This window comes from Etheostoma cragini, chromosome 6, assembly GCF_013103735.1.
Source record: "Etheostoma cragini isolate CJK2018 chromosome 6, CSU_Ecrag_1.0, whole genome shotgun sequence".
Classification (NCBI taxonomy): domain Eukaryota; kingdom Metazoa; phylum Chordata; class Actinopteri; order Perciformes; family Percidae; genus Etheostoma; species Etheostoma cragini.
In genome coordinates, this window is record NC_048412.1 from 47963 (window position 1) to 62322 (window position 14360).

General features: G+C 39.2%; 1 protein-coding gene across 1 annotated transcript in view; it reads right to left on the reverse strand.

Moving 5' to 3' along the window:
• The window catches only part of LOC117946465 (TGF-beta receptor type-2-like), a 56758-nt gene that overhangs the window by 29885 nt on the left and 12513 nt on the right, over positions 1-14360 (reverse strand). Inside the window, exons 2-3 of the mRNA XM_034874631.1 lie at positions 10624-10768; positions 10311-10501 (exon numbers count right to left, since the gene is read on the reverse strand). Coding sequence (XP_034730522.1) covers positions 10311-10501; positions 10624-10768 — 336 coding nt within the window. The remainder of the gene's footprint in view (positions 1-10310; positions 10502-10623; positions 10769-14360) is intronic.

Sequence of the window (14360 nt, forward strand, 5' to 3'; positions counted from 1 at the left end):
GGCTGGAATGGAGGTATATGCTTCATACGCTTGAAACCTTTGGATTTGGCCAAAGATTTCTCAGATGGGCAGATATTCTGTAAAAAGACCCGCAGGCTGCAGTGAGAACAAATGGACTGATCTCCTCTTATTTCACACTTGGTAGAAGCACCCTGCAGGGCTCGGCATTATCGCCAGGGGTTTTCTGTCTAGCTCTGGAGCCTCTTGTGACAGCTATTAGCAAGAATCAGAAAATGTAGCCAGTCAAAATCAATGAATCTACACATAAGCTTCTGCTGTATGCGGACCCAGCCAGATCTGTCCCAGCATAACTGGACGTTATTGAGTCGTTCTCCAAGATATCAGGGTACAAAGTTAACTGGTCTAAGTCGGGGGCCCTTCCACTGACGTTATACTGCCCAAAAACTTTATTTCAGGCAGGGTTCTTTCAACGGCCAAGTGAAGGCATAAAATATGTTGGCTTTCTCTTCCTTTACCAACTTAATAGAATAATCGAAAATAATTTGGACCAACTTTTTTAAAGAATTTCATTAGATACACATAGATGGTCGCTATTGTTCCTGTCATTGTGGGGAAAGGTCAACATCCTGAAGATGAACTTTATTCCGAGATTGAACCATGTGCTTCAATATCTTCATGTTGCAATACCCCAAAAGTACTTTAAAAGGTTTGACCAAATTTGCAAAAAGTTCTTCTGTAATGGTAAACGTGCAAGGATAAAGTTAGAGAGGCTCCAGGTGCCAATCAATAAGGGTTGCATGGGTCTCCCAAAATTAGCCCTGTACCATTATGCCTTTTGCCTGAGACATATAGCTCAGTGGACACTGCCACCTGAGAGCGCCCCTCCCTGGTTGGAGATTAAACGGAGATTGTTCTCCCCACTCCCCTTTAAATGCGTTGTCTAGCAATATACCCTCAGAATTAAAATCCCACCCTATCATACCAAACTTGATGCAAACAAAGTTACGAATTAATAAACATTCCTTCCTATGGGAAGACTAGGTGAAAAAGGGAATTATTGCAATAGGAAACCTATATGAGAGGGTTAATATAACGTCATTTGAAAGGTTGGCTGGTGAATAAGATCAGCCCAGAAATGATTTTTGGAAGTATTTATTAATGAGTCATATGTTAGTTACTGTCATAGGGGAAGTAATAGAGCCTCAGCAATCAAACCTTCTCTCTCAGATTATAAAAACTTGGGGCACGAGGCTGCAATCTTTTATTCCATGTTGTCTCAACAGACACTTACCATATCTTATGTAACAATGTTAGCTTGGTTGGCAGACTTGAACATTGATGTCACATATAAAGAGTGGAATCTTATTTTTAAAAACATTAAGAGGGTCTCAAGAGACATTAAAATTAAATTAATCCAGTGTAAGATTCTTAATCGTTTTTATTGGACTCCGACCCGGCTGTTTAGGCGGAAGCTGAGGGACAATGCAGACTGCTGGAAGTGCTGCAGCTCAGAAGGGACTCTTCTTCATCTGATCTGTGAATGTCATATGATTCAGAACTACTGGCTAAAGATTCTTTATCGCATTGAAAACATTACCCGGACTGGTTTGGAGTTCTGTCCAAGGCTTTATGTTTTGAATAATCCACAAATGACATTGAACTGTGGAGCAGCGGATTTTGTTCAGACCGGTGTAATGGTTGGAAAACAAATAATGACAAACTGGAAGAATCCGGGTGAGCCCTTTTTCCTGAAGTGGAGCATGGAGTTGGCAAAAGTGGCTTTATATGAAAAAAATTCTTTCAACATCAATGATGAGGCAGACAAATATGTGACTAAATGGGGGAAATATGTGCAATAAATTGCTACCAGATGAGAATGTTGTGCTTATAGTAAAACTGTCCATTGGATCCATGTGTTTTTATGTATTTATTTGAATTCTTTCAGTTTGTTTCTGTTATCGTTGTTTATTTTTCTTTAAGTTGATTTCTTTTAGCCATTTTTTTTTAAAACTGTCATCACTTTGGGATATAGGTCAAGACGTTAATGGCAATGCAGACTGCAATGTTGGCTGTGATATTCCAAAACTCAATAAATAATAATAATAACCTTTTTCTCCGAAAATGACAGAGCTAGACATGATTTCATGTTGGAAACAGGTGATGGGTGAATAGATGAAAGCAATTTTAAAAACAGAGGAGGTTGAAACACACTTCACTGCGCCAGTGTGTATTCTGCTACAGAAAAATTGCAAATGTAACCCACCCTAAAGCTGATGGTTTTCTTTAACACTTAAGTAGGGATGATGTGATAATGTGATCAATAATTGTCACAACACAAAGTATGAGTTTCCTATGTTCACCTTATTAATCAGACACCAATAGTTCCGATTACGCCATTTTGTGTTAATTGAGTAATTTTAATTCTCTACACTTTTCAGCAGTGGTAAACATTTTGGGGTAATGCCCACTAGGTGGCCTCTGCGCAGCGCTGGTGTTCATTTCGGAACCTGTTGCGGAGAGAGAAACAGCGAACGTGTGTAGCTCTGAAAGAAAAAGAGACTAATATCCTGAACAGTGAAGTATTTTGTTCTTTCTTTTGATGGTGGCATCTTTAACATAGCTGTACTGAGGGACTGTGTGGCGGACTGTGAGCAAGACAGCGTGGTTGTGGCGGAGGAGCGGTGTGTTTCCACTCCGGCGGCCACAGCGGGAGAGGGCGTGGTGGATGGCAGGCTGGACTCTGAACTTCAGGCCTGAGTTTGGAATTCCATTTCTACTATCTCATCAATGAGGTCTTTCCCACCTGTGGCGTTGGAGGATAATTTGTCAGATACAAATTTGTTTTAACTGAGCTCAAACAGGTACTTGGTTGTGCACAACTAAACTGAAGGAACTGTTGCCGCAGCAAAACTTAAACAGGTAGTTTTTTTTCTTCTTCTGGCCAGAACATACAGTGAGGAAAATAAGTATTTGAACACCCTGCTATTTTGCATGTTCTCCCACTTAGAAATCATGGAGGGTCTGAAATTGTCATCGTAGGTGCATGTCAACTGTGAGAGACATATTCTAAAAACAAAATCCAGAAATCACAATGCACGATTTTTTAACTATTTATTTGTTTGATATAGCTGCAAATAAGTATTTGAACACCTGTCTATCAGCTAGAATTCTGCCCCTCAAAGATCTGTTAGTCTGCCTTCAAAATGTCCACCTCCACTCCATTTATTATCCCAAATTAGATGCACCTGTTTGAGGTCGTTACCTGCATAAAGACACCGGTCCATCCGATGCAATCAGTAGGAATCCAACTACTAACATGGCCAAGGCCAAAGAGCTGTCCAAAGACACTAGAGACTAAATTGTACACCTCCACAAGGCTGGAAAGGGCTACGGGGAAATTGCCAAGCAGCTTGGTAAAAAAAGGTCCACTGTTGGAGCAATCATTAGAAAATGGAAGAAGCTAAACATGACTGTCCATCTCCCTCAGACTGAGGCTCCATGCAAGATCTCACCTCGTGGGGTCTCAATGATCCTAAGAAAGGTGAGAAATCAGCCCAGAACTACACGGGAGGAACTGGTCAATGTCCTGAAAAGAGCTGGGACCACCGTTTCCAAGGTTACTGTTGGTAGTACACTAAGACATCATAGTTTGAAATCATGCATGGCCCGGAAGGTTCCCCTGCTTAAACCAGCACATGTCAAGGCCCTTCTTAAGTTTGCCAACGACCATTTGGATGATCCAGAGGAGTCATGGGAGGATGTCATGTGGTCAGATGAGACCAAAATAGAACTTTTTGGTCACAATTCCACTAACCGTGTTTGGAGGAGGAAGAATGATAAGGACCATCCCAAGACCACCATCCCCACTGTGAAGCATGGGGGTGGTAATATCATGCTTTGGGAGGGGGGGGGGGGGGGGGGGAGTTTCTGCACATGGGACAGGGCGATATCATATCAAGCATATCAAGGTTCTGGCGTGGCCTAGCCAGTCTCCAGACCTACACCCAATAGAGAATCTTTGGAGGGAGCTCAAACTCCGTGTTTCTCAGCGACAGCCCAGAAACCTGACTTATCTAGTGGAGGAGTGGACCAAAATCCCTTCTGCAGGGTGTCAAATCTGGTGAAGAACTACAGGAAACGTTTGACCTATGGAACAGCAAACAAAGGCTACCGTACCAAATGTTAACATTAATTTTTTTAGGTGTTCAAATACTTATTTGCAGCTGTATTATACACATAAATAGTTAAAAAATCATGCATTGTGATTTCTGGATTTCTTTTTTTTTTTAAGCTTATGTCTCTCACAGTGGACATGCACCTACGATGACAATTTCAGACCCTCCATGATTTCTAATTGAAGTCAATACTCATCTACAGCCAAAGACTAATTAGTTATTAAGTGTCAGTGCATTTGATATCTATTTCATCTTTATCCCTCGAACAAGGACATTGCTAAAAACATTTAAGTAGTAATCTCAGACGTTGAGGATATTTTTTTTTTCAGGTAATGTTGGAGGCTGAACAGAACCTGGTTACATAATGATGATTTAAATATTCATGTTGACTTGCTCAAACAAGCCATTGTGGTTACTTCCTGATGTAATAATATTTAATAATAACTGATAAATGATAATTTGCACAATTTATTGTACCTTTAGCACAATAAAAAGGGGTCTACTTTGGTCCATTGTATAGCAGACAAAGCTGTGTAAATGGGCCTGGTTTACAACAGTCTCCATAACCCCCCCTCCTACTCAAACTCATTCAAAATCCAACATAACAACAGCAGTCACATCAGCAGAAGCACCACACCAGGTGAGCTTCTAATCCCATTCAGGAAATGCACATTTCAATTATGGTTTACTGTTACAGCAATACAAAACTGGAAATCACTACCCTCCACTATCAAAGCTATAGATACGCAGCAGCAGATGGTTGACAGCTCTGTTAATTCTTTACCATTTTTCCCTTGCAAAAATGTATATAAATGACCTTCCTTTATACAGGCAGGCACCATTTTATGGTGGGGTTCGGAGGGTGATTCAAGATTTAAGATTTCTTTGTTGTCACAGCACAGTACACTGTAGAACGAAATTACGTGCCTAGTCCGCAGCTTAAAAGAATGCAGCACAGAAACAATTAAAAACACCTTTGAGTTATTATTTGTATGAATTAAAAGAAATAAATGCTTAAAAGCATATTTGGGTTTGCAGTGCATGTAGAGTGATTAATATAAATATAAATATAGTGTCTAAAAAAAAACTGAAAAAAATAAAAATATTTAGATACTAGATACATAGAGTTGGAAAGAGTATAAAATATACATATCCGAATTTAAAGTGAAATAGTGTGGTAGAGAATGAGGTGCATTCAAACAGATTATTTTGTACATAAATAGTTATATTTACTGTTGGTACACTGTTGGAAAAGTGCATGAAAAATCTGCTGCCAGGGGCCAGATAAAAGCTAAAAGTAAAAATATCATTGATATTTTCCTTCTGTCAGAGACAGAACTGAGTGACATAATTTCCTCAAGCGGGGAACAGTGGATGTGTTCTGAAACAATTAAATTTCTTATGCTGCACTGCAACTTTTATTCTTGTGTTTTATGTGTCCTAATGTTTCTATTTTGTTTTAACCTGTCCATTCATATGTTTTATCTTTAAATTTCTTATGCTGCACTGTAACTTTAATTCTTGTGTTTTATGTGTCTATTTTGTTTTTATGTGTTTTATATGCTTATAATTTGTAACTGTTTGTACTTGTGTTTTATCTGTTCAACTGATTTTGTGTAAAGCACTTTAAATTGCCCTGTTGCTGAAATGTGCTATACAAATAAAGCTGCCTTGCCTTGCCTATTGATAGGACTGTTTTAGGGTTTTGTTGATCAACAGTCTGACAGCCGTGGGGAAGAAGCTGTTGTTGAACCTTGCGGTCCTTGCTCTCAGACTGCGGTACCTCCTGCCAGAGGAGGGGTGGGCAAACAGTCTGTATCCAGGGTGAGTGGAGTCCTTGATGATTCCATTCACTATTTCCTTGTTACGGTAAGTGTGCTGCCTTTACAACCCAAACTGCCTGACAAAGCTTGTTCTATCTACTTCCTCGCCCCATCTGAGTGCCTCGCCTGGCCTTCTTGTTTCCCTCCTTCTCATCAGTTAATACTTGAGTCAATTATCTATACAGCAGACTGCGGTGTGACTGAAAGACTGGTGTACGCACTGAAAGGAAGCCAAGATTCCACAGTTAAGAAGGAACTATAAAAAATAAGAATACAAAAATACAGATGTTTGAACATGCACAGAGACACTTTTTCCTTTATCGCTCAATATCCAAACTTTTTTCCCTCTTCCTCTGGTTGGGTGCATAAAGAAGTAATTCTTATTATTTTTCCTTTTTTATTTTATTGCTTGTTCTTCTTTATCATCAAAATAGAAACACCCACAACTTTAAAAATCCCAACTTCATGGCCTGTGGAAGATTTCAATCATTATGAGGAATGTATCACAATAACCCAGAAAGTGAGGAGGAGATCAGGGACATCTGTGCAAAAAGGTAGACTGTACCAGGAAAGGATCCAAATTCATGAGAATGCATTAACACAGAGAGGAGGGAATGAACTACTAGGTGAGCAAAGAGATCCACTCCACTCACATGTTCTGGCCATAGCAGATACAGAACCTCATGATCAGTTGTGTACATGTATTATATATATATATATATAAAAAATGTATCTATGATGGTTGCATCCCAATTACCGACTTTGTCTCTGTGCTTCTTGTTGCTGTCCAGGTAGTGTACTGTTGGTTTATGACAGCTTTTTTACTGACAGCTGCATGAGAGCATCCAGACACACCTGTGCATTGCACTTTGAGACAAAGATAAACAAAAGCTCTGATCTACTATTTTATCACGTGGGCAGTGACAACACAGCACGTGTCTCCCTATCTCATAAACCTCTAACAGCTCCCCATTAAACCAACCAGCCCTGTTAGTGTTTGCAGCTGGGAAGTCAAAATGTCAACTCCCTCACTATGACATTTGTAGCAAATGTCTGAGTGCACAAACTCTCACTCAAACAGATGCATGAGAATCCATGAGTTTGACTCTCAAGCAATAAACCACATGCACGCCCCTATAACAGGCACATCATAAGTATGCAATACCAAGGAAGAACAATGTAAGGCATTCGTGGAGGAATTAGCCATGGCAGTGGCCCAATAAACAAATAGGGACTTCCTGCTTCATATGTTCTCAATGGGAGGAAGGAACCACAACCCTGACCCTCAAGGCTCTGTGTGTGTGTGTGTGTGTGTGTGTGTGTGTGTGTGTGTGTGTGTGTGTGTGTGTGTGTGTGTGTGTATGTGTGTGTTTTACACAAACTACTGTTGTGATGGAGCTACTGAACAACCCAGATTTCTTATTAGGGTTTCTGCTCCCGAGCTTGCCTGTTACTTTATGTCATCCTACTATAATGATGCTGCATGGCGTTGTGTCATGCGTGTTGGACACTGTAGGAATCAAAAAAAGGAAGTTCTGAATGCTTTATCAGCTGACTAGCCGCATTATATGCCTCCTTTCTTGTTTATCTTTTCTGTTTCAGATTTTCTGCCAATATTTTTCATGTTTATGGGTATGCAGGATGCTAGACAAATGATCCAACCTAAAGCTCTTATTGGTTGACTGCTTTACAGTCAACAATGTGACCAACACCAGACCTATCTGAATCTCTGAAGAAATTCCAGATGTGGGTTGTGATTCGGGGGTCTGGAACAAGGCCTGGGCCACATAGTTATCCACCATACACTCAGTGTCCCTTTTATTAGATGTAAGCTGAGTAGAAAGTAACATGCATGCTCTCTGTAATGCAAAAAAATGAATTCTGTAAATTAAATTTACTCCTGTACAATCAAATGCAATGCAATACAAAAGCCCTGACATGACATCTGCCTTTATAAAGCTACTCATGTTCAATTTTTCCCACCACTGTCATACCTGACCATCACACAACAATCACTGCTGGTACTATTAACCAGGTCAATCACGTGAATCACCACTGCGATTATCTGTCTTTGCTAAGAGATCATATTATTATTTCATGTGTAATGTATGTATGTATATTTTTCCTAGTATACCATTTATATTTTGTGCTTTGTGACTGATTTTGCTGCTGTAACACAGGAATTTCCCATTTTTCTTGGGATCAATAACATCTATCTATCTATCTATCTATCTATCTATCTATCTATCTATCTATCTATCCATCCATCCTTCTACCCGACCCAGGCTGGCATCAACCTTTTTGGATTGTCCAATCACTACTGTAGCATTCCATTTCTGAGGCATTTTGATGGCCAATCAGAACTTTTATCTTGTCTGCTAAGTGACAAAAGCTTGAAAACCTTTTCAACATTTAACCTGTATTTTCATGTTGCATAATGAGCACTTTTACTTTAAGTAGTATATTGTGATGCTAATACTTTTGTACTTTTAAGTGCCAGTCTGCTGTCTCATCCTCCCCACTCCATTAGAACCACTAGCCTTTCTACAGTAGCATAACATTTACTAGAACTGCATCTGGATGTGTAACCATGTGTTGTAGAATGGCAATAAATGTTTTACCACAAAGGTCATAGTTAGGGGTGTTCTACTGAAAAATTATATTGGTCGATGTTTCTAAAATGGGTTAGGGTTATGTATGTACGTAGGTAATCAGTATAAAAATGAACTACAATTGAGAAAAAAGTATTTATTTGCAATTTATGCGATTCAGAACATTTAAAGTGTGTGTTCTGAATAAGAAATCAACAGCAGAGCAATGGAAGTGACTTCAGGTTAAAGGGTCTTATCTGGACATTTCAGCAGGTGTAAAAGCGCTCATTCAGGTGAAGGATTGTCAGTCTTGACTGCATTGGAGGCTTTATGCAGTATTCACCAGATAAAAGTTACTGTTTAGTCAGTGAGGTGGAAAAAGAGCAATCCAAACTTGTTTAATGAATGTGGTACAGAAGAAGAGAACACATGACCTGGCTCGTAGCAGCAGACTGAGTCTGACTCACTGTCATTCCTTACAGCGCTGCTCTGTGTCTCTGGGTTGTTCTTTATGGGCTGGAGCTGATTTGAGTTAAACACAGACAGGAAACCATATGTCTGAGCTTTCTAGACACACACACACAGACAGACACACACACACACACACATGTTTTTCTGAGTAGTAAGGGACTTCCGCCAATCACAATGCAGTCTACACCCAGCTGCATGTCAGAGACCACACTGAGGAATCCCCGACTGATGTTTACATGTGATGCAAAGACCACGTTTCCACCTTCCTGTTTGTGATGACGGTGCTATATCCAGTCATTCCACAACACAGTAGCAACCACAATACGTCCTTAAAACCAATAAATTCTGAAACACACATTTTTATGTGCCAAAACACACTGAGTTTCTTTGTTGGTGGTTGGAGAGAAAATCAAAGAAGAAGGTGGAAGGGGAAGGGGGTGAGAAGATGACAGCAAAGAGAGGAATAACAACTTACTCCTGCATTATAGAAAGCTGCAGCATTAGAAAACCTGTTACACAGAAGAAGTGGAGGGGCAAAGAAAGGCACCCGGTTACTCATTTCCAGCTGAGGAAGGGTTGGAGATGTATCGTTCCCTAATCCTAACCCTGTCCAGCTGTCTCCAGATGAACCGGGGAACGTACCATCTGAAGACAGTGGGCTCCATTTTGCTACAGTATCCAAACGACATGTTTGCAACCATGTGCAAATTGATGTTGACTGATGTGGCTTTGAAGTTTGTTTTCTGTCATCTGGTGGGTAAGAGGTGCTACCCAATCAGCAGCGACATGTATAAACCCCACTGCACTAAAATGACAATGTACCTTTGCACACAACGATCTAAGCGATCAAATATGTTTAGAGCAGAGGTACATAGACAAACATGTCTTCAAAGGAAGAGGCTGTCATACTTTATATCATTCTTATTCTTAACAGATCTCACAAAATGGGCAAAACCAGCTTCCTTCATAAACACACACATGCACACAACCATACACAATCCTGCTGACACTAATACAACAGCACCACATGTGGATTCATCCACCACTGTGAAAATAGTCCTCAACAAAGATGGTATTGCTTCCTGTTTGTCTCACTTTTAACAAAACATACAGTTGCCAGCGTTTTAGGAAGTTACTAAGCTTGTTGGATACTGATGAGAGCAGTGAGACTTTCCCAGAACACTTCGGTAAAAGCAAAATGAGCAGAAAGATGCTAAAATGCTTAGAGAGATGAGGGGAACTGCAGAGATAATTCTATGGGAGTAACCCTACGTATACAGTGTACTCACTGGTAGGGAATAAGAGGTTGTCGTTACATTCCTCATCAGTACAGGAGCAGAAGTGAGCTATCCCACTCGTTGTGTTCTTCTCCTTCATTACACAGGTGGAGCTGTTGTAGTCATCAAGCAGAACTCCATAAAGAGGCTTGGACGGGTCATGACATAGAGTTTCAATGGAGAAAGCGGTCTGATTCTTCCTCCTAAGAGACAGACAGACAGACAGAGATGTAATGATTAAAACTGTATACATTAAAGCTATCTATATGTATCTAGTAAATGAAATGTAAGAGCCAAAGGTATCTCTGTGCTCTTAGGTACCTACCAGATAGAGACACAGACCTCAATGATGTCCACACAGGTGGATGTGATGGAGCAGTTAGAAATGCAGGTTCCCGTACCATTGCAGGAGGAAGGCTCCACATCACAGAACTTACATAGCGGCATAAAAGAGAAAAAAGGGGGCATACCTGCAGAAGACAGAAACATTTCCATCAGGTTGGCTTCACACTGAAAACACTCCAATCTCTAATGGAAACGCTTGGAGTGTGCAGAATTCTTGCTCTGGCTTGAAGCAGAACAATGTTGGTTAGTTAATGAATACATTATGCATGTATGTATGTATGTATTATTCATTATGGAAAAAATAGTTTTCAACCACACACTGTTAGACTTTGCTGTAATTTCTACGGTTGCTTACCACAAAATACCCAGTAAAATACCATAATTTTCTTTTCCGGTTAATTACTGTAATAAACATTGCATTATGGGTATTAACATTTCATTTACAGTTATTTATTGTATATTTTGAATTTGCGGTACACTGTTAGACTCTACTGTATTTCTACAGTTACTTACCACAAAATGCCCAGTAAAATACCATAATTTTCTTTTCTGGTTAAGATAGATAGATAGATAGATAGATAGATATTTATTGATCCCAAAAAAATGGGAAATTACACTGTTACAGCAGCACACAAAATATACATACATACAATATACATGAAATAATAAAAATTATAATAACAAAATATAACAATAAAATATAAGAATGTAGGAACAAATATTTAAGTATATACAAGATTGGAAAAACTAAATGTGCAACTGTTTAAATATAAGTATGCTAAAAAATGTAAATGAACCAATCGTTCCGGTTGCCCTTTTTTCAATATTGTGGTGTCTCAGTCTCATCTTGCACCCAGGGATGAAGTGTTGAAGAGTTTTATTATTTTTTTAATTACTGGAATATACATTGCATTATGGGTAGTAACATTTAATTTACCGTGATTTACTGTATTTTTTGAATTTGCGGTAGTCAGCTGTAAAACAACAGTAGTGCTACTGTAGGTGAATAAGACAGACTTAAATAAAACTGTTAGTTCATGTTATATCACGTTTATTTAGCTTTTAGCAGTGAAGGTCATTTAAAATTGTGACATTCGTTTCAGCATTGTAATTAACTTATTGAGAGTTTAAGGGAAAAACAAGAAAGGTATTACGGATATAAATGCTTGACCGCCATATTTGCCTTCTGAACTCACAACTTGAAAAGAATAGCGGGTAGACACTTCAAAGGTATTGAAAGAAGTAGCAGCTCGAGACATCAAAGGAGGACCGCTTTGGTCCGTGCGCACCAGAGTCCGGTCACACACACTACCCAGAGAGAGCTGGAGAAGCGTTAAGGTAAGATTAATTTTTGCTAATTCTGTGACATTAAAAGCTCTGATAAACCTTCGCTAGCGGCGACGTTAGGTTACCAACCTGTGTCATATCTAGGCTAGAGCCAGCTGTTAACTAGCTTCCCCCCGAAGGAAGTTGGAGCTTAACAGTTTGCCCGTGGTTTAGCTAGCTGTAATTATGACGTTCGGTAAAGCTAACACAACTCGTTTAACATGCGCTGTTCAGGACATATTTTTTTACTTGTCAGACCATTGCCTGAAATACAATGTAACCATATTCTGGAAGTTTAAGGTTGGTTGCTGCTAGCTTTTGAGCTAGCTGTTGCTGCATTTTGGCTAACGTTAGGTTAGGTGGTTGGTTTTTCAGTGATTAGAATTATTAAGCAAAACTCATTACAGCTATATTGTAATATAGGCTGCGCGGTTATATTGGTGGACGTAAAGTTAACATTAAACCGTTACCTGTACATTTGCCTATCCAGTTTTAATAGGATGTAATGTTAACATTAGGCTTTGTCATTTTTTTTTTAAACACACAACAAAAACGTTAATGTGGTGGATGGAAAAGAAAAAATAATCTTTGTAGTTTTTATTAGCTAAAATAGACGTGTGCTAAATTTAATTCAATGGTTACCACGTTTAGCTCTAGTTTTGGGGCCTCCAGCATTTATGGAGAGCAGTTTTTGCCTTGGCTTCAGGGTTTGGCCACTTTCAACCATCGTGATGTCCAGCAAAGATTTGCCTCAGTGCTTCACTCTGCAGTAGTGTTATTGCTTTCTGTAATGTGATATTTCATGTAGTTCATCCTTTTTAGTGTTTGAAACCTAAGCTAAAGAGTGTGTAACTCAAAGAATATGGTGTTAGGAGTTGAGTCTATAGCTACCATGGTTTATGGGGGAAAAGAAAAGTAAAATTTAAAAATGAATTTTCCTAGCCGCTTAAACTTAAATTTGACGGATTGTTCAAAAAGTTATTTAAGGACACTTTATAATGGCATAGTGATTAACTTTTAATACATCACTTAACATTCTGTGTTGTTCTAACAATATAAGAGTTACCTACATTATACTTGTTATACACATACTAATGCATGCCATGCGTTTTTTTTATCGTGTTGTAATTGTGTTTATGACTCCATGCATTCACTTTAAAATATACATTTTCATCATTTCATATGTAGAACAACAACCAGTGAGTAGAACAACTGAGAGAGATGGGAAGAAGAAGAAAGCTGGAAGAAGGTCTGACCCCTTGACCCACAGGAGCACATGATCCCTTTCAACAATCTATCATTATACAACAAAAAGTATGTACAAGTGTACGTTTTGCAACCTGTGTACTCCAGAATTAGGAATATTCTGTAGACATGTGAAAAACATCAGCACATGGCAAACTATAGGTTTGCATGTCCCACTTTCTTTAAACAGGAACCACAAACACATACATACATATATACGTGTGTGTGTGTGTGTGTGTGTGTGTGTGTGTGTGTGTTTGTGTTTGTGTGTGTACATAAAACGGCTGTATTTGAAGATTACTGCCCTTGATAATGACAATTTTAAACCTGTTTTTCTTTTAAGATTCTTCTTAAGGATCAACCCAGATGAGGTTGAAAGTGGGTTCAAGCCGTGCAGCTACGTACCTTTCCTGCTCCAACAATGACACAACTAAATCATCTTGTATTTACCACGGTAAGCAGAGGTCACGGTTATGCAGCAAAAGCTACAAAGTGTTGTTTTAATTTTAAATATTTTCCTAGGTTTTTTTTATATAAGTGACTGATAAGAATAACAATCTTTGGAGTTGGTCCAGTACTGAGCGAGAACACTGTGACCTGCAGCTTTCCAACCAGGCTCTAATGTAATCATATAGGGCAAATGTGTATCGTCAATTTCGTCTACTACAAGTTCTGTTTTTGCCACTGATGGTGTCAAATTGTTATTTTAAGTTTCTGACACCATTTGGAAAGGATCTATACAGAAATTGACCTTTTATTTAAAGAGGAAGATCCTTAGTTATGGCGGTTTTCCACTGCGTGGTATCTACTCGACTCGCATTGGCTCTACTTGCTTTTTTTGGTTTTCCATTAGGAAAAAAAGTCCCTGGGACCTGCTACCAGGTACTTTTTTTTGTACTACCTCAGTCGAGGTTCCAAGCGAGCCGAGGCGAGCACAAAAGGTGACGTGGAAACCTGCAGACTACTGCTTGGTTGGAGAGAATCATCACTTATGACTGCGTTTTTAGCAAACAAGAGTGCAGAGTGTGTTTCCAGAACAAACGGGACATTTAAAACAAATCTAGCCGAACACCGACAGATTATCCACTTTCTGCACTATTCTCACTTTTCAACGGTTCGGGCTACTAGCGGCTTCATGTCGTTTCC